This window comes from Echinops telfairi, unplaced genomic scaffold, assembly GCF_000313985.2.
Source record: "Echinops telfairi isolate 266 unplaced genomic scaffold, ASM31398v2 ScPeMD7_2565;HRSCAF=3150, whole genome shotgun sequence".
Lineage (NCBI taxonomy): Eukaryota > Metazoa > Chordata > Mammalia > Afrosoricida > Tenrecidae > Echinops > Echinops telfairi.
Window position 1 is genome coordinate 12,981,840 of NW_022106463.1, and position 20,139 is coordinate 13,001,978.

The following is a 20,139-nucleotide window of genomic DNA, read 5'->3' on the forward strand; positions in this document are numbered from 1 at the left end:
TGTACATCCTCTGGTCTAGCCAGACTTGCAAGGTAGAATTTGGATCATGATAGTGGGGGGTGGAGGAAGCATTTAGGAACTAGAGGAAAGTTGTATTGTTCATCGTTACTACATCACACCCTGACTGGCTTGGAGGAGACAGATTTTTAATGTTTTGTAAAAGTGACAGGCGGCAGCATGAGGGGAAAGGAGGGAGGAGAACTAACCGTTATTGCACAACCAGTGTGTGTGTCAGACACCCATTCTCTCCTCACAATAGGTCTGTTGGGAAATACAAATCAATCTCCATTTATAAAGACGGAAACAGGTCCTTAAAAAAAATGGTTGACGTGAATCTCTTAAGTGGCACAATCAATTTCCACAATTAGTTTGCTCAACTCCCAAATCCACGCTTTTCTACCCCAACACAAAGACAGGCCAATTTCCTCTCAGTCCCTGTCAGCAAGCCTTGACTTTTGCAAAAACAAGGGAGTAGCTCTCAGATGGCCATTCTCGTTACTTACTTCTCTGTCCCGTGAGCAGCTAATAGGGACCTCCTCTCACCCCTGTGCAGGAAGAAAATAGTCAACCCTGTTGAGTGGCTCCCCTCACTCCAGGGAGGGGGACAACCATCTCCATCGTCCTCTTCTGAAATGGAAAAGCAACTGTTTGTAGCCCAAGATGCTGTGTCAGGCAGGCTTTCCCCTAGAGTCCAAGCCTGAGAGGAGAAGATCAAGATGGCATGGCTTGGCAGAACAGTAAGGCATGCGGATAGCATAGCCTTGCTTTGGTAAAGTTCCTGGCGATTACCCATCCATCTTCGCTGGGACAATAAGATAGGGGTGTCAAAGAACTGGCGGAAACATCGTCCTGGATAGTTGTTGTGAGCTTGCATGACATGCCATCAGCTGATTTCCACTCTTAAGGGCCCCATGTGACAGAGTGGAACCACCCCCCTCGAGGTCTCCAGAATGCTATCTTCACAAGAGCAGATGGCCCCTCTTTCTTTCATGGAACCTCGGGATGGGTTCCAGTCGCCAGCTTTGGGTTGGCAGTTGAGTGATTAGCCAGTGTGCTACCAGGGCTCTCTTCCTTGTGGGTCATGAGCCAATTGAGAAGATTTAGGTAAGTCAGCAACTAATTCAAGTCTATGGTGTGAAAATACTAGAGTCAGGAAGTCTCTCACTCAAAGCAAAAGTGAAAGACGTAATGAGCAGGAGTCCTAAGACAGGGGCTTTGGTGGCCTAGTGGTTAAGCATTGGACTACTAATGGCAAGGTCAGAGGCACAGTCTGAGAAACTCCTAGGGGCAGTTCTACTCTGTCCTAGAGGGTTGCTATGCATTGGCATGGACTCGATGGCAGTTGAGTTTCTTTGTTTTGTGTGGGAGTTGGGGTTCATAGTCCTAAAAGAGCAATTGTTAGTAATAGCTACTGCGTGCAAAGCATTCTACGTGGACCAACTCATTAGTTCTCACAACTTGGTGTTGTAGGTGCTAGGATTCTGCCCTCTTGCAGATGAGGAAATGGAAGCACCAAGTAGATCACACACCTAGGAAGGGGCAGAGCAAGGTAGTCCAGTGGAAGACTGCGTGAGATGATCTCCTAAGATTCAGAATCATTTTACCACCGTGGAAACGTTCTTTGTCTCCAAGAAATGAAATAAAATGCAGATTCCATGAGGCCTGTACTTTTTTCAACTATACAAAGTTAGAGGAGAAAGTGGACCACGCAGAGTTAAAACTGAAAAGGAGAAAGGGTCCCTGTGTGGACTTCCACTGAAGCAGTCAAACCCTGTGGACGCTATTCGGGTCATTCAAAGACATTACAAAAGAACAAAACTCCACCCTAAACAAAGAGCTCTAGAGACTGTTGTTGGGTGTGACATTCAACTGAAAGGAACCCTGGTGGTGTAGTGGTTATGTGTTGGGCTGCAATCCGCATGGTTAGCAGTTGGAAACCTCCGGTAGCTCTGAGGAAGAAAGACTGGGCTTTCTTCTCCTGTGATCAGTTTCGATCTAGGGAACACACAGGAGGTCGCTATGAGGCAGCATTGGCTCTATGGCAGTGAGTTCAACTGACGAAAAGTCCATTTTTTACTTATCTTAGTAACATTTCTCAAACCTGACCCTCAAAAACTCACTGCCATTGAATCTATTCCAACTCAGAGAGACCCTACAGAACAGATTAGAACTGCCCTTTTGAAGTTCTGAGGTTGTAAATCTTTACAGGAGCAGAGCAACCATCTTTCTTTAGTGAAGCAGCTAGTGAATTTGAACTACTGGCCTTTTGGCTAGCAGCCTACCTTCTGTGCCAGGAGGGTAACCTATGGCAAATTGGAAAAGTCAGACAATGTGATGTCTTAAGTAAGGATGAATTTATTTTATTTAAAAGCTTGTCTTTTATTTCATTGATGATTAAGGGCAGAAATGCTAGCATGTGAGAGCCTGGGTTCAAATCCAAGTTCAATGCCTACTAGTGTAAGATCTTGAGCAAATCAATTAATTTCTCTGTACCTCAACTTCCTCATAGGCAAACAGGTAATAATAGTTCCTGCTACCTCAAGCCTTTTTGGAGTATTAAATGAGTACATGTAGGAATCGCTTAAAACACAGCCTGGCACACGGTATACACTGTAATTGTGTATACACATGTATATACTTTTTACATTTTAAAATGCAGTCATTTTTAGGAAACGGTGGTGGTGACAAAATGACAGGTGCTTTTTGTTTGTTTAGTACTTTTGCTTCCTCATACAAAATCTGGCAATCTGGCACCGCCTACTCAATACTCACCCTCATGAAGCGATCACTGAAGATATGGGTGCTATAGTGAAGAACAGGAGAGAAACTAGATGGTGCCTGGCTATCAGAAAGAATAGCATCTGGGGTCTTAAAGGCTTATCTTCAAACAAGCAGCCATCTAAATGACATGTCAACTAAGTCCACATGGAAGAAGCACACCAGTCTATGTGATCCAAGGATTGTAAAGAATAAGATCCAAAGAAGGGAAGGGTATCAGACCTTAGATTCTGAACACCTGTTTTGCAGACGGCTGTGGATGTCAGTGGAAGTCCAACATCCATTTGCGGAGAGCATTGTAAAGCCAATTGTGGCAGATATATTTAGGTTAAAATGTAATGTCTTATCATTTGATCTGCCGTTGGACCCATTTTAAAGTTTCAGGTTTTAATATTTTCTGTTTTCTTTTCAAATGGAGGTTTGTCTGCTTTGTCTAGTCCTTATTGGTTTTTATTGTTGTTTGCTTCATTTTTGTATCACTTTCTGTATATGAAATCCAGGATAAGGTAAATGTATAGAAATAGTAACTGGATTAATAATTGCCTAGGGGCATGACAGGGCAGGTTTAGAGGGAAATGGGGAGCTAACAACAATGAATATGAGAAGAAAATGTTCTGAAATTGATCGGGCTGCTTGCACGATGATTGCACAACTCTTCTTAATATGTTAGTATTAAATGCTATGGTATATGAAGTATATGCCAATAAAATTGTTTTTTTAAGAGAGAAAGTTAAATTTAACCTAGACAGATAATTATAATATATAAATATAAGCTAGACTAGTAAATATAATATAATCTAGACTAGTCTAGATTTTATATTTGTCAAGAAGACTTACATGCAGATTGTGATTTAGGAATTGAAAAAGAAAGATTGGATGGATAAATGATTGTTCTTCTCATTCATTTAGGAAAATCTAGTTACTTATGTAGTATAGTTTTTCTGATTTTCCTTCAAAAACTCTAATAACATTGGTGGTGTGTCTTACCCCCTCCACTCCCCAAACACACACACACACACACACACCAAAAAAAAGCTGTCAACACTATCTTGGTCCTCTCCTCCTGTAGTTTTTCTTATTTAATTTCACTGCTATCTAACAGGGAGCTGGGGGGACGTGTTGGGCTGCAAACTGCAAGGTCAGCAATTTCAAACTACCAGCTGCTCCACGGGAGAAAGGTGGGCTTTCTACTCCCAAACAGCATTAGTCTCTGAAGCTCACAGGGGCAGCTCTACACGGTCCTATGGAGTTGCTATGAGATGGCAGTAACTCAATGGCACTGCGTTTGATTTGAAATGATATTCAACAGTCTGACAATGACTGATCTGTTATCAATTGAGAGACCCAAAATGGTATATGTTTTTCCTTTATAATTGATTTATTTTCTTCCATACATTCCAACTTCCTGGAACTCCTGCTAAGTACTTAGAAGATAGCGGGTATATAATAAAGTCTATGTAGGATTGGCCATTTTTCACAATATTTTATTATCTTATTAGGATAAGCTAGAAATAGGATTTCTAGGTCAAATCAGATTCATGTTAAAATTGTGATATCTGATGCTTAACTGTCCTTCAGAAATGTTGTCCACGAGTGTCCACTTTCCCTGACATCCAGGCAGTGAAACCGGATCAATCCTTAGACGAGGAGGCACAGGGTTCCTGCCTACCTCATGCCTGCCTGCGCTCAGATTAGTTCTGTCTGAAAGAGAGTTTCTCACAAGCTCTTTGGGAGGTAAAGGCCAAAGGGGAGATGCAAAGGTGCAGAGTCCCCGTCCCTCTCTTGGGCTTCCTAGAACTATAGAGGGTCCCTATGAGTCAGAATTGATTCGATGGCAATGAGGTGAGTTGAGATAAGTCACACCCCTAGGAACGAAGATGGAATCAACAGTAAATAACACGCTGTATCCAGCATGCTCGATTCTCTCTCTCCTCCAGCTTTCCATCCATGAGACGGACGACCCCGATGACAATCGCTTCCTCGTGGTGATGAAAGGGGCCCCTGAGAGGATCTTAGAGAAGTGCAGCACCATCATGATCAACGGCCAAGAGCAGCCCTTGGACGAGAGCTCAGCGGAGGCCTTCCACACAGCCTACATGGAGCTCGGAGGCCTGGGCGAGCGCGTGCTGGGTGAGCTCTTTGGAGCAGATCTCTTTTTTGTTTTTTCTAATCATTTTATTGGGGGCTCACACAGCTCTTATAACATTCCATACACTGATTGTATCAAGCATATTTGTACATAGGTTGCCATCATCATTTCCAAAATATTTTCTACTTGAGCCCTTGGTATAAGCTCTTTTTTCCCCTCCCTCCCTGACGCTCCCACTTTCGTGAATCCTTGATCAGTTATATATTGTTATTATTATTTTGTTTCTTACACTGTCCGTTGCCTCCCTTCACCCACATGTCTGTTATTCATCCCCTTTGGGGAGGACTATTTATCCAACCTTGTAATGGGTTCCCCTTTTCTCCCCCTTCTTGACCATCCCCCTACTCTCATGATATGCTACTCCCCCTACTGGGAGCAGAAATCTTATCAATCACCCAATAGATGCAAGGTTCCAACCCTGGGCCAGAGCAAAAGGCATGGCAGGCAACTTTGAGTCATGTCCTATTTAGTAGAGCCATATGGCACCCACATTAGAAACACTAAGAAGAAGATAAACATGATGGAAAACATAACACAATGTGCATGGCAGTTTAAAGAAAGAGGAGATAATGTCCAATGAGTAAAATCAGGGAGATTTTATGAAAGGAATTATGTGTGAACGTGAGCCCTGAATGACAGACAATATTTTGAAGGAAGGTTGGGAAAAGTCTTCAAGGAAGAGCAATCAACCCAAGCCAGAGCACAAAGGCAGGGCTGGATAAGGAAGGGAAGGCTAGCCTTGCTGAACAGGTGGGTGAGGAATCGGGGTTTCATTCTGCATGTAGTGGAGAGCTGCTGATAGCTTTGCATTAGGAGTGAGCTGCTCATTGATTTGGTACGCTTTTAGGTAAAAAATTTGGCAGTCGCATGTAAGATGGATTGTCAGGGAGAAGAGAGACGTGGTTCTAAGTAGAAGGTGGCTACACTCATTATTCACATGAGAGCATATGGGAATTTGCTCCATGGTTTTGGGAATGAGAAGAAGGGGTCAGATGAAGAGATTTCATGGATACATATTTGTAAGATTTAGCTCATCTGAAAAGTACATTTTGGGAAAAAAAAGTTTACATGATTAGGGGGGAAAATGTCTGTCCCTGAGGTAGGGGTGGTTGGAAAGAACCTTAGAAATACTCTTAGTGTGGAGGAGCCTAGTCACGGCGCCTTAAGTTGTCTGAGGACAGCGTGGTACATTGTGTGGATGGTGGGATGAGCCAAGAATGTCTTCTCAGAAGAACAGAATGATACATTTAAGGTAAGAGAAATTAATTCTTGAAGAGAAAGGGTCATCACAGTTCTTGCCAATGGAGATGTTGGAATCTGTGGAATGTGTGTTACTAAATGATGCAGGAGTCTGTAAATTAATGAAATACATGCATGAGAAAATGATGCTTTGGCAGGCAATCAATATCGCACAGACTGGCTCACCTTCTTTTCAACACCGGACTGATACCCAACTGACGACAGTAACTCTAGACACTTCACGTTTGACCTCTCGATGTCTATACTTTATTGAAATGCGCGTAGTAGTGATCCAGGCTGGAAATAAATTAAAAGGAAATGCTAATGAGAAGACCACAAGATGTTAGAGTCTCACCAGACACAGAAATCCCATCTAGCTCAACTTGTGAGAGGCTTCAGAGAAATAAATGGTTCTGCCCATTCCTCATAGCCTTTCTCTCATGATTACCCTGATACAAGAAAACGTGAGACAACTTCCTTGATATGCCTAGTTCCTTCCCAACTTTGGGCAATAACAAGTGCTGCTTTCTCTACCTTCAACAGCCTACCTACCTCCAGACCTCCCTTCTTTCCACGAAAAACATCTACTTCTCTCTTAGGACCCAGCTCCAATGTTACCCCCTTGGTACAAGTCTTTCCTGATCCCCAGGAAGGCAGAGTAGAGCTATACGCTGGAGCATTGACCATGTTCTAATATATTTTATCTCTTTATCTCTCTGTCTACCCCACTGGGGCATCTTCAGAAGTAAAGGTTTGGTCTTTGTATCCTTAGAATATAACTTGGACCCTAACCACAGTCAGTGGTTTGGGATTAAATATGTCTTTTCTAAAACAATGCATTGTGGAGTTGAAGGAATTAATTCCAAATAATAACTCCACGACCATAAGGGTGAAATATGAAAGTACTGTGAGGGTATCAAAAGGTCCCCCCATTTTGTTCTGTCAGGTCTTCTCCAAATTGCATTAATTCTCAAATTCATTCCCTTTCCAGGTTTCTGTCACCTCTACCTGCCAGCAGAGGAGTTTCCGGAAACCTATTCATTTGACACCGACGCCATGAACTTCCCCACCTCCAACCTCTGCTTCGTGGGGCTTCTGTCCCTGATCGATCCTCCCCGGTCCACTGTGCCGGATGCAGTTGCCAAATGCCGGAGTGCTGGCATCAAGGTGGGAGTCCTTTTCCTGACTCCAGAAGTCCCCCACTGTATGTTGTATCTCTGAGAACCTGTGTCATCAAAGGTGGTCAGTATTTAGAATTGTGTAAATAGCATAGTTACCTTATTTTATCTCTGCTTTGATTAGTGAAGGATTAGGTAGCTGTCCCCCTAAACACAAAATGATTGTGGCAGGCGGACCAAACCTCCCTAGGGATGACAGTGAGAAGACAGCTATCTCCCTGGGGCATGGACAGCTGTCACCACGGTAAAGGTTTCATTGCGTAAGCGTGAGGTTCAGCTTCCAAAGTCTCTTCATCTTCCTGATATTGAAGCCAACATGGAGGTCTGTCACCATGCTACTATCCAGAAATGTGGGACAGCTCCAAACAAGACATCTCTCAGCCCTTTCACCAATCACGTGGGAGCAATTACTTCCTCCTCTGACACGCTAACATCAGAGGAAGGAACGTAAGAAGCCGGGGAGCAAGGGTTGATTGAATGTGCTCAGTGTGTCCAAGACAGAGAGTGGTGTCTTAAGAATCGCCCTCGAGGACAAACCGCAAGAATTGCAAGCCACATTCCTGCAAGTCATGCCAGAGTATGTGATCTTGAATTCCTTCTGTCACTGGCCTAGTTCCTCCTTGCCCACCTGTCTTCCTCCTTGCCCTCTAGGTGATCATGGTGACGGGTGATCATCCCATCACAGCCAAAGCCATCGCCAGGAGTGTGGGTATCATTTCAGCCAACAGCGAGACAGCAGAAGACATCGCAAAACGCCTCAACATTGCCGTGGAGCAAGTGAACAAGCGGTGAGCACAGAATCAACAGAGCAGAAACGAGTTCTTCCACCGCGGCTCTGTTGGCTTTAAAAAGGGCTGTGTGCTCTTTGGCGCAAGTCACCTTTTGGCAAAACACTCTGTCAGGGTAACACTAGAATGATTTGATTTGTAATTCACCTATCCACTCAAAACTTTTAAGCACCTACCACATTCACTCAAAACTTTTAAGCACCTACCATATTCACTCAAAACTTTTAAGCACCTACCATATTCCAGACACACTATTGACACTGGGGAACATTATCTTAGGTCTATATTTCAAAATTTAATGAAGTAAATCTGAAAATTCATGCCCAATTCAGAGTGGGAAAAACATGAACCAAGAGTTTATATGAAATTACTTGGCACTGATAGAGTTTTAGCGTCAGGACTATTAGACCTCAATGAATTTCATACATCCTTAGTGGGCATCTTGGGTATAATCGATATATAATATGCAGTTATGTAAATATATTCTTCATCTCTTTTCTATTGGACTGTAAATGGAATGAAAGCTGCCTCAGGAGAGACTTGATTTTTCCTTGTTTCTTCTAATTATGTTTTCCCCCAACAGTTCGCTTGGTATATAATTCACATAGCATACAATTCAATAGTTCAAGCACATCAAGAAGAGTTGCACAATCATCCCCACAATCAGTTTTAGATTATGTTCTTCATTCTTGGACTCATGATTAGCTAATCTTGTCCATCCTTTTATTTCTCCATCTTTCCATTCGTTGACTTATTGAACCGTGTGTGTCACAAAAGAATCCAAGTCTGGTTCCGTTTCACTTTTCCTCCTTTTAGAGCCAGTGTGAGGCCTGGAGGTTAGGAGTCTGGGGGGCTTCTAGGCTGTGATTTCCCACTCTTTTCCTCCTCTCTCGCTCAATTTTACCTGTATTATTTTTTGTTTTTATTTACTTACGTATATTTCTCTTCTGTTTCTGGAATAACGACAAAGAAAAATATGTCCTCTGTAGTTGCACAGTCGGCATCCTCCAATCAAATAGTGGCGGCATCCCTTTAAGCTGAGGTATGGGTGTGGTAGATGCTTCTTTCCTTTTCTCACCTTCCCTCCAAAGTTCCTGGTCCCTCTCCTCTTCCCCCACTCCCCGCAGCCCTGACCAAGTTCTAGGCTTTCCCGTCTCATCCTTCAGTATGAAACCCATTTTTCTTTGTCTTTATAAGATTGACGAACTTTGCGGAGCATAATTTCATACACATCTTAAGGTGCTTGACAGACTCCTCATTGCTTTTTAAGGGTGCATAATATTCCATTATATGAATGTACCAGAATTTGTTTATCCATTTCTCTATAGTCGGGTTTTTTTTAGTTGTTTCCATCCTTTTGCTCTTATAGAAATTGCTGCAATATACATGGGTATGCATATATACGTTGGTGTTTAGTTCTTTATTTCTTTAGGGGATATACCAAGTAGAGAGATTGCAAGATCACATTTGTATTTGCATTTGTTTAAGGAAGCACCATACTGATTTCTATAGTGGTTGTAAATTCTGCAATTTTACCAGCAGTAATGAGCATTCCAATCTCTCCACATCCTCTTCGGCATTTATTATTTTCTGAAGTTGTAGTTGCTGCTTAATTTTGTTGAGAGTGTCAGTATGCAGTGGGATCTCATTTTTGTTTTAATTTGTATTCCTCGTATGGCCAGTGAACTCGAACATTTCTTCATGTGATTGTTGAGCACAGAGATGTCATTTTTAATGAATTGTCTTTCATGTCTTATGCCCATTTTAGATTGGGTTATTTGTGGTGTTTATTGTTAGGTGGTGTAGTTTTCTATATATTTTTGAAACCAGCCTTTTATCTGATATATTATTGCTAAATATTTTTTATCCAATCTGTGGGTTCTCTATTGACTCTTCTGATGGAATCTTTTGATGAGCATCAATGTCGTATTTTTGAAGGTGCCGGTTCTCTATTTTGTCTTCTGTGGTGTGAGTAGTTTTCATTACGGTCAGTAGTATTTCTGTGCCTTCTATCAGAGCCTTTAAGTTTGTCCCTATTTTTTCATTGATGATCCTATGGTTCTAAGGTTTATATTTAGGTCTTTTATACATTTTGGGTTCTCCTGTTTCATTCTTTTGCAGGGGGTGATTCAATTTTGCCAGCACTATTTACTGAAAAGTTTATGTCTTCCCCCACTTAATGTGGTTCAGGTCCCTTATCAAAGACCAGGTGTCTGGAGGTACTTGGTTGTATTTCCGGGTTCTCAGTTCTATTCCATTCATCTACATGTCCATCGCTGGAGCAATATCAAGTTGTTTTGATTACTGCGGCTTTATTTATGAATTTTTCTAACAATTATTTGAATGTCAATTATATATCAGACCCTGTGTTAAACACTAAAGAATTTTAGTACTAAATAGGACTGATATTATTTCTGCCCCTGGGGAACATTCAGTGTACCCAAGGAGACAAAACAAATAAACAACTGATTATGGTGTGATAAGTATAATGAAGGAGCCATGCAGGGGAAGTCAAACCGGAAGTGGGAGGAGACTAACCTGGAGTGGAGTGTTCAGAGGGAGCTTCTGAGATATGGTTTTGATTATTTAATTTTTTGAAGATCCTGAAGTCTCAAGTTAGAAATAAGCATTGGCTTTATTACAATTTCATGCCTGGGGTGTGGGGTGGGGGCCGGGGTGGGAGACCAATAAACCTCTTCTGGTTTATTCAAGCATTTATGTTTGTTTATTTGTTTAATCTTCTTTCAACGCTTTTATAAAACTTGTTATGGTGGTTTGGATAAAAGTGCATAGAGCAAATTAGTTTTCCATTCAATGATTTCTTTACATTTTGATTCAGGACATTAATTGCAGACTTCACAATGTAAAGAATTCTTCCCACTTCCTGCCTGTGTTTACTGCTGACATGTTTTATCACTTTATCAGCTCGAGCTTTCTGATGGTGCAACTATGCATTTCTGATACTGTGGAGTAGTGTTTCCTAAAGTGGACCATACTGCCCCCTGGGGTGCTGGGGCGATCCAGGGAGGCTGCAAAAGCAGATCCCTACATTCATTCATGATGATGGGATCTCATTCAAAAGGTTTTCATTGCCAGGGAGGCGCTGAGTGATTTGTTGTTGTTGTTGTTGTTGTTAAGAACACAGGGGTCAAATAAGTTTGGGAACCTATGCAGAGGGAAAGGAAGCACCCTTTCCTTTTTATCCTGTATATAGATGTACAGATATATTTACCAAATGTTAGGAAGGCCTGTCATTTTAAATTCAAGTGCTAGAATCCAAAGATTGAGAACCAAGAAGAAAAGCAGACTTGGAACACTCAAAATTTACCAAGCACAAAGAAAGAGGTTTGTAACAGTTAGCTCCTACACTGTGTAAGCTGAGTTTAGAAAAACCTGGAGTGTTAGCCAAGGTGAGCTGAAGAGATGGTCCACTCATTGCAAAGGGAGAAAGATCTTGGAAGACCTTCACTTCTGAAGGTCTCAGTGTCAGGGTACCTGCCCTAACACATCATCATGGGTCTAGTAGGCACAATTGTACAGCGATAATAAGTAAAGATTACAGTAAAGTCATAAAGAGCATGAGCGATAGAAGAGAGATTGAAATAATGGAGTCAGACACAATTCATGGTAGCAATGTTCATCTCAGCCTCACTTGGGGCTTCACGTGGAGAGAGAGAGATATTTAATGCTAACCAAGGCTTTTATAGTCTCTGGGGACATGAAACTCCCTAATTACAGGCGACGACCTACGTCACAGGAAGGGGTTGCATTATAGGTTATACAGCAATGAGAGGGGGGCAATCCAGGGATATACATGCGATAGGAAGAGGAGGGATTGGGGGTATACATGTGACAAGATGGGCGGATCCTAGATGCAGGATGGCAGCTTAACTTTGGATGTCACTGAGCCGGTTTGACCTGCTCCCTGGCTCAGCTATAGAAACCATTATTAGTAGGGTGTGAATTCCACCTACCGGAACCAAGTTAATAGTCGCAAGCCTCAGGGAGAAGTAGCCCATTGCCCTTAACAGCAGGGAGCGGGGCCTACCATACTTTGGCGACTGATTGCCTTTAGGGAGGATGTCTGTAAGCATCTGAGCTCCCCCCACATGCTAGCAAAAGCCCCTAATGTTTGGCATGTCTTTGGGGGAGACAAAGCTGGGGAAAAGTATCTTTATAATCCCACAGTCTCAGGACTGATTGCTAAAAGGAGATAAAGCTCACAGCGTACATGTCATTTGGCCTGGGAGGCCTGGCTATGGTTTTAGTGAGCAAGGTGGGGGTTCCTGTTCCAAGCAGCTGAGAATCTTCAGAAAAGTTTCGGCAGGGAAGTGACATCGAACTGTTGTCATCAGTTGTCCTTGGGACAGTACATCTCTATTTCAGCAGACAAAATGTTTGCTCAGAAAACAGCTTTTCTCCCATTGTAATACATTGTACATAATAGGATTTCTGGGAAGGCCAAATAAATCACAAAACCAACAGAGAATTATTACCTTTGCATCTGACATAAACAAATGAGCAGGCATGCTTCTCCCAGCGGTTTATTCTTCAACATTTCCTACCATTCAGCAAAGTTTAAGATAATTACACCGGACACTCAGTCACCCATTACTTACAGGCTAGTATGATAGTTTCCCAAAGGCAGTGTTACCTTCCGTTTTACCTTGGTGGCACAGTGGGTTATGTGTTGAGCTGCTAACCAGAAGATCTGCAGTTCTAAATCACTAACCACCCTGAGGGGGAAAGATAGGGCATTCAGCTTCCTGTAAGGTCACTGTGAGTCAGAATCAACTCGGAGGCAGTTAGTTTGGTTTTCACTTGCTAAGTAAAGCACCACCCCAGGAAGTACTGCGTCCTCACCCATTCCTGTAGATCAGAAAGCCTGCTTGGCTTTTTATTCCTATGGTTACATGAGTCTAACAATAAGAAGGGACTTCCATTTTGAGCCTCAGGGTAGTTAAAAGGGAGACTAAACTTTCTCCAATACTTAGAATCATTGCTCTCTCACTTACTACCCTGTTTCCCCGAAAGTAAGACATCCCCTGAAAATAAGACCTACTTACAGTTTTGCCTCTTGCTGAAATATAAGGCATCCCCCTGAAAATAAGACCTCCCCGAAAATAAGGCCCCCGAAGCTACTGTAACTCTGGACTCTACTGTAGCAGCGGGCGCTACCATGCAACTCACTGTTGGCCGCAACACAGTCAGAGTAGACAGGAAGTGTGAGGTCTCTTTTAATAAAACAATAAACAATAAATGTGTACTGTACTGTATTCTTCTTCATGGAAAAATAAGACATCCCTGAAAATAAAACCTAGCACATCTTTGGGAGCAAAATTTAATATAAGACACTCATATTTTCGGGGAAACAGGGTATTAGGAGCTGAAGAAAGTTGGTTTCACGCAGTATCACAGGGGTTTCAACCCAGGAGTGACCCAGAACTGTGCTCCAACTTCAGATCTGCTCTGTGGTCTCTCCTGGCCCTTCTAGGGATGCGAAAGCTGCCGTGGTGACTGGCATGGAGCTGAAGGACATGAGCTCAGAACAGCTGGATGAGATCCTGGCCAACCACTCCGAAATTGTCTTTGCTCGGACGTCCCCCCAGCAGAAGCTGATTATCGTGGAGGGCTGTCAGAGACAGGTGAGTAGACAGTGCTGCAGCCAGAGGGTCCACATCCACTGGAGAATCCCCCAAATGGAGTCGCATCTCAGACCTGGGCGGTGGGAATCCTTTGAAAGCTTTCCCGAGGAAGCTCTGTGCCAGCCATGGTCATTTCACCTCTCTGCCTCTCTCTGGGTCTATGCTCCACTCTGCTCTCGTGGTTCACATCTGAGGGGAATGGTACCAGAATGCTCCACACTATGTGTTTAAGGAAAAACTCAAACTGGATCTCTGCTTTCCACCACTAGAGCTAGGGACTTCTGACAGCTGAGCAGAGTGTTGTGGACTTTCCAGGATTTGGTGTGGGTCTATAAGGATCTAACAATACCCAACACACAACCCCTGTGCACCCCCACACTCTAGTTTTTATTTGGAAATATAGCTGCTTTCAGTTCACTCTTGCTACTTGTACTTCCTGCTTTTATGTTTTCTCCTAAATAAGCCCTTGGTTTCCGCTCCAACAGTCGTCCTAGTCTTAAGATGAGATTGAGACTGGGATACTCTTGCCAAGCCTGTGGTCCCTCAGATCTGCTCACCTGCCTTCTCTCACCATGCCCCCCGCAGGACGCAGTGGTTGCTGTGACAGGGGATGGTGTTAACGACTCCCCAGCTCTCAAGAAGGCCGATATTGGCATCGCCATGGGCATAGCCGGTTCTGACGCAGCCAAAAATGCAGCCGACATGGTCTTACTGGATGACAACTTTGCGTCCATCGTCACAGGGGTGGAGGAAGGTAAGTGAAGTCTCTGGTGAGCTTACCGAGGTCTGGGGCCAGCTGGGGGACTAGAAGCAAGTCCTATAAGAAGAAATATTTTTCCCCTAGGTCGCCTGATCTTTGACAACCTAAAGAAGACTATTGCTTACACCTTGACCAAGAACATTGCTGAACTTTGCCCCTTTTTGATCTACATTGTTCTTGGGCTCCCTCTTCCCATTGGCACCATTACTATCTTGTTCATCGACTTGGGCACAGACATTGTAAGTAAAACTCAACACAGTGGTCTGTGTGTTAGACTGGGTTGACTAGAGAAACAAATTCATTGACAGTCATATATATGTAACAGAGAACTTAATATCAAGAAGTAATTATGCATCAATAAAATAGCCCAGTCCAGTCCAGATCAAGTCCATAAGTTGGGTATTAGCCTATATGTCCAATACTAGCCCATGAATTCCTTTAGACTCACGCAGCACATGCAATGATGCCGAATGCAGAATGATCACAGGCTGGTGGGTGGAAAGGCCTGTGGATCCAATGGCAGTAGACACATCTCCAGGTCTTTGGCTGCCATCAATGTGGCACCATGTGGCTTGTCAACAAAAAGGTGTAGCACAGAGAGAGAGTGGCCCCCTCTTTTGATGGCAGAATCAAGAGAGTGTTTTCCCAGAATCCTCATGAGAAGGCTACGCCCACAAGAAGGGATCATCAGGCTGTGACCTGATGAACAGGCTATTCTCCACCCCTTCATTCTTTTATCAGGTTGACATGAAATTGTGTAAATAGCACAATCTGTAAACATTTAAGAACAAGAAGATGAACCAAAGCAAGACTTCTCAGACTTCAGCACCATGAGGCCCCTGGGTGGCTCTGCTGATCTGTCAACCACTTCCCTCCATGTAGGAGTTTTTCAAGACTTAAGTTCTTTACCCTCCAGAAAGGCTTGTGCCCCATTGGTCATTTCGGCCCCTCTGCTTCCCTCTTCTTTGATGAAGCTGTCAACGAAATAGTTTCTGCTCTGTTAGGACCCAATGAGTAAAGGGAGAACCTTACAGTTACCCCTCTGTCAGTCAAAAAATCTGTGATCTGAACTCCTTACCCTTAAACACAGTAAGAAGTGGGTGTTGCTATCGCTTGATCTTGACTCCATTCAAATTGTGCAGCGTAGAACTGTGTCCCATGGGGTTTTCAAGGCCATTATCACCTTTGGGAAGCAGATCATCAGGCTTGAATTCGGAGGCACGCCTGGGTGGGTTCTAACTACCGACTTTTTGCCTATAGTAATCAATAGCTGTAGTAAGCAATAGCAGTTATTGAACTTACACAAAGAAAGCTTTGCATTAACCTTCCTTTCTCACACTTTGGAAATCACTCCTCTGGCTCTAGTTTCCAGGGCCGAACCATAGAGGACAAGCTAAGTTCACACCACCCAGAAAGAAAACCCCACTGCCATTAATTTGCCAAGACTGTAATCCACAGGAGCAGAATGCCCTGCCTTTCTCCTGCGATGTGGCTGGTGGTTTCAAATTTAGGATTTTGCAATTCATAGCCCAGCGAGTAACCATTCTACCACTAGGGCTCCTAAATTCACAACAAGTTGCCTTATTTTTCTCCTCTGTTGTTTTAAGTAGCAATCGAGTAATCCCTGCACTGCAGGAAACCTAGAGACGGCTTTATATCTTAGTGGAATTAAGGGCCAATACTTTCTAATATAATTATTTTCTGAACCCTATAAACTTGTTCATTGTTCTCCACTGCAGAGGTTCTCCAAGTGGGCTCCCCAATTTGGAAGCCATTGGCATTGCCTGAGAATTTGTTCTTTCTCACTCTACCATGAGTCAATTCTGACTGAGAGCAACCCCGTAGGACAAGGTAGAACTACCCTTCTGGGTTACCAAGACTATAACTTGTTAGAAAAGCAAATTCTCTGTCCCCACCTGATACCGTCAGAATCATGAACTCTGGAGGTGGGGCATAGAGATCTGTCTTTCGCAGGTCCTCCAGGGGATTCTGATGCCAGCTAAAGTTTAAGAACCACTATTCTAGTGCAATGGGAGAAAGATCAAGTTTTCTACACCTGCAAAGAGTGACAGTCTTGGGAACCCACAGGGGAAGTTCTACCCTGCCCTTCAGGGTCACTATGAGTCGGAACTAACTTGATGGCAGTGAATGAGTTCTAGTGCATTGTAATATGTATGGTCCAGGGAAATGCTAATGGAATAATAGAAAAAATCCATCCCTGTGGGGGGGGGGGTATGCTTAGGGCTACTTGTCCATGAAAGTAATAAAAAGTAGATTTATTTCTTTAAACTGGCTGCTTTAAAATTCTGTACAATGAACGCTGCACACATAGATAGACATGCCATGTCCCCACCACCATGACCGCCCCTCCACCAATCCTTCCACTTAACACCATCGCCACTGCTGTTATCAATATTCTATCAAGATTAGAATTCAGTCTCTCCCCTCTCTCTAGATTCCCTCTGTAGCCTTGGCTTATGAGAAAGCCGAAAGTGACATCATGAACCAGAAGCCTCGCCACAAGAAGGAGGACAGGCTGGTGAACAGGCCCCTCGCCATCTACTCTTACCTGCACATTGGTATGCTACGGGCATCTCCCACCTGCACCAAGGTCCACCCCAGAGAATTCACTTGAGACAGCAACTGCTGTGTCTTAGGGTGGGATTGGGAAAGGAGCAAGGAGTTTGAGGAAAACTATAGAACTCTTACTTCAATAATAAATAAATAAAACAGAAGGAAGTCTTACCTCTTATGTCTCTTATTATTTTAGGCCTCATGCAGTCCCTGGGAGCTTTTGTTGTGTATTTCACCGTTTACGCACAGGAAGGGTTTAGGCCCGGCTTTCTCATTGGCCTCCGGGTAGACTGGGAAAAGGACATGAATGACCTGGAAGACAGCTATGGACAAGAATGGGTAAGGGAGGGGAGCGCTCTAGCCTAGCGGCCTATTGGCTGTCCTCTCCGATCGCGGTCTTACCCTGAGTAATACTGAAGCTTCATTTTTCTGGTCTGCCTTCCTGCGACAGGGAGGGTGAAACTTTTCTCAGTCACTAGGGGCTTGTGGACACATGGTTCCGTCTTTGCCAGGACTCCAGCTCATTTCTCAGATTAGAGCCCTGGAGCTAACTTCTTGACATTAGTTTACTCATTGGTCTGGGACAGTAGCCCCCCTCAACACCAGCAGGTGGACAAAATACATGTATTAGCATTCTTCTCCCAATGATCCTGGTTAAAGGGAAAGACTAAGGGTTCTTTCTGAAGACAGCGTGGGAATCCTTTATCATTCTTGATGAGAGTGAGAAGAGAATAAAGCTTTACCAAACAGCCTTCAAATGTCACTAAGTTTTCCCTTGTGAGACCCTCCACCTCTACTCTCTGACAGACACGGTACCAGCGGCAGTACCAGGAATGGACAGGCTACACAGCCTTCTTTGTTGCCATTATGGTCCAGCAAATAGCAGATCTGATCATCAGGAAAACCCGGAGGAACTCCATCTTCCAGCAGGGTCTCTTCAGGTATTGACAATATCGAAACTCAGGGCTTCACTCTGCACCTGTCACTCCAAGGGTTAAGAGTTCCGTTGACTCAAAGGGCACAGCTATGGCTTTGCCTTTAATGCACAAGGTATTAACTCTACTGGGTGGCCTGGGACTGGGTCGTAGCATCATGGTGAGTTCAGATTCCGCTGACTTTCATGGATCTGTCTTACAGAAATAAAGTCATCTGGGTAGGGATCGCCTCACAGATCATCATCGCACTCATCCTCTCCTATGGCCTTGGGAGTGTCACAGCCCTAAATCTCACGATGCTCAGGTGAGTTCACCATGCACTGGTTGCAGAAAGAACTCACCACTACCCCGCCCCCCGCCCCCTGCCAACCTGACATAGCACGAAATAAATCAAAACGAGATTTTAGAAGCTTCCCTTCTCCCCTAAGTCTCCCCTAAGAGAAATATGAGCCAGTTCCATCTTCCTCAAACTTTTCCCTAAAGAGACAATGAGTTTTCCAACTGTTATCGCACCTCTCATCCAGTATATCGCTTCAAAGGCAAATGTTGCTTCTTGTCATCACAGTTCCTGTTCAATGAAAAGTTTTTCGTATTTATATTGTACTGACCCAAAGAATCTGTTATGTCCAGTACGGCAGGGAAAATGAACAAGAAGTCTTCTGCCAAAAGCTGGGGCTGGACCTTTCCCTGACGTGCTCTGGGACTCACCCTCCTCCCTTCCATTTCCAGGCCTCAGTATTGGTTTGTGGCTGTGCCTTTCGCTGCTCTGATTTGGGTATACGACGAGGTGCGGAAATTTTACATCAGGCGTTACCCTGGAGGTTAGTAGTAATAGGATTTGTGGAGTTTTGCTTGCCAACTTCAACAGACCTGATTTCTAATGGACTTTTTCCTACCTCTCCAGGCTGGTGGGATATGAACATGTATTATTAAGACCATCTTATTTCCCAAGTCTCCCAATCAGACGTTGATCACGTTCTCCATCTTTTGGCCACAAGCTAGAAGATCCCTTGGGCATTGGGAACACCATCAAAAAGAGCAGGTGGAAAATGATGAAAGATGTTCAACTGATATTTTGAACTTGAAAGCTGAGATTCAACTATTTCGATATGACCTTTATCTGTCTCTACTTGTTTTAAAAGATGTGAATTTCAAGGTAATGATGTAAGGAACAGGACATGTATATATGTACATAAATTTCAAGTCTTCTGTAACCCAAACACCTGCTAGCATCTCCCTGCTCCTTAAGCTCCCATTCTGCTGAAACCTCCATTCAATACTCTGTAAAAGCCCAACAAAATTTCAAGAATTTCTGTAAATTCCTGTGGAACTTATATTTGCATTGCCACCTTATTCAAAAAAAGGCTTCTTCCACTGGAAGCTTGCAGGAGATGGAGGTGGCAGCTGGTTTACATCATAACAACTTGAACGACCTCAAGCTTGACTCTAGGCATCCTTAAAAGTCCTCAGCCATCTTGTCATGACCCAGGTTACCTGGCCTCATCAGCCCTCATCCCAACCTCCTCCCAGGCTCTACTTCTCATCTTCCCTTCCCCACCCCAACACCATTAAATGGCCTCTCTTCCACCTCTAGACCTTGAATTTAGCTTTCTCCAACTCCTCCAAGGAGCCCTGGTGGCTACTAGCCTCGTTGGGCTACTAACCTCAAAGTTAGCAGTTCAAAACCACCAGCTGCTCTGCCGGAAAAAGATAAGACTTTCTACTCCCATGAAGAGTTACAGTCTTGGAAACCCACAGGGGCAGTTCTATCCTGTCCTATAGGAGTCAGAATCAACTGATGGCAGTGAGTAACTCCTCTAAAACTAAGCTCCATTTTGCATATCCAAACTCAAAAAGCTCTATTGATCCAAAGGATCTTTCATTTGCCAAGATTCCATCTCAGTTGAAAAGCACTGGTTTTAAAAGTAATATTTACTTCTTGTAAAACTGTTACAGAGCACTGCCCAGCCCTAATTGTATGTCAATCATGTTTCTTCATTTAGGTTCATTCATTTGTAACATGTACCTCGATGCTGACAGGCCAAGGAAGGCCTCATTTTTAAGTAAAAGTTGTTTTAGAAAACCAAGTCTCA

At 43.5% G+C, this 20,139-nt stretch overlaps 1 protein-coding gene across 1 annotated transcript in view; it reads left to right on the forward strand.

Moving 5' to 3' along the window:
- LOC101662203 (potassium-transporting ATPase alpha chain 2) overlaps window positions 1-19,729 on the forward strand; it is a 34,742-nt gene extending 15,013 nt beyond the window's left edge. The window contains exons 11-23 of the mRNA XM_045294026.1: window positions 1,501-1,516; window positions 4,669-4,908; window positions 7,158-7,333; window positions 7,996-8,132; window positions 13,627-13,777; window positions 14,363-14,531; window positions 14,622-14,776; window positions 16,993-17,116; window positions 17,308-17,450; window positions 17,919-18,052; window positions 18,249-18,350; window positions 18,776-18,867; window positions 18,951-19,729. Of these exons, the coding sequence (XP_045149961.1) occupies window positions 1,501-1,516; window positions 4,669-4,908; window positions 7,158-7,333; window positions 7,996-8,132; window positions 13,627-13,777; window positions 14,363-14,531; window positions 14,622-14,776; window positions 16,993-17,116; window positions 17,308-17,450; window positions 17,919-18,052; window positions 18,249-18,350; window positions 18,776-18,867; window positions 18,951-18,979 (1,668 nt within the window). The 3' untranslated portion in view covers window positions 18,980-19,729. The remainder of the gene's footprint in view (window positions 1-1,500; window positions 1,517-4,668; window positions 4,909-7,157; window positions 7,334-7,995; window positions 8,133-13,626; window positions 13,778-14,362; window positions 14,532-14,621; window positions 14,777-16,992; window positions 17,117-17,307; window positions 17,451-17,918; window positions 18,053-18,248; window positions 18,351-18,775; window positions 18,868-18,950) is intronic.
- Window positions 19,730-20,139: the final 410 nt, after the last annotated feature.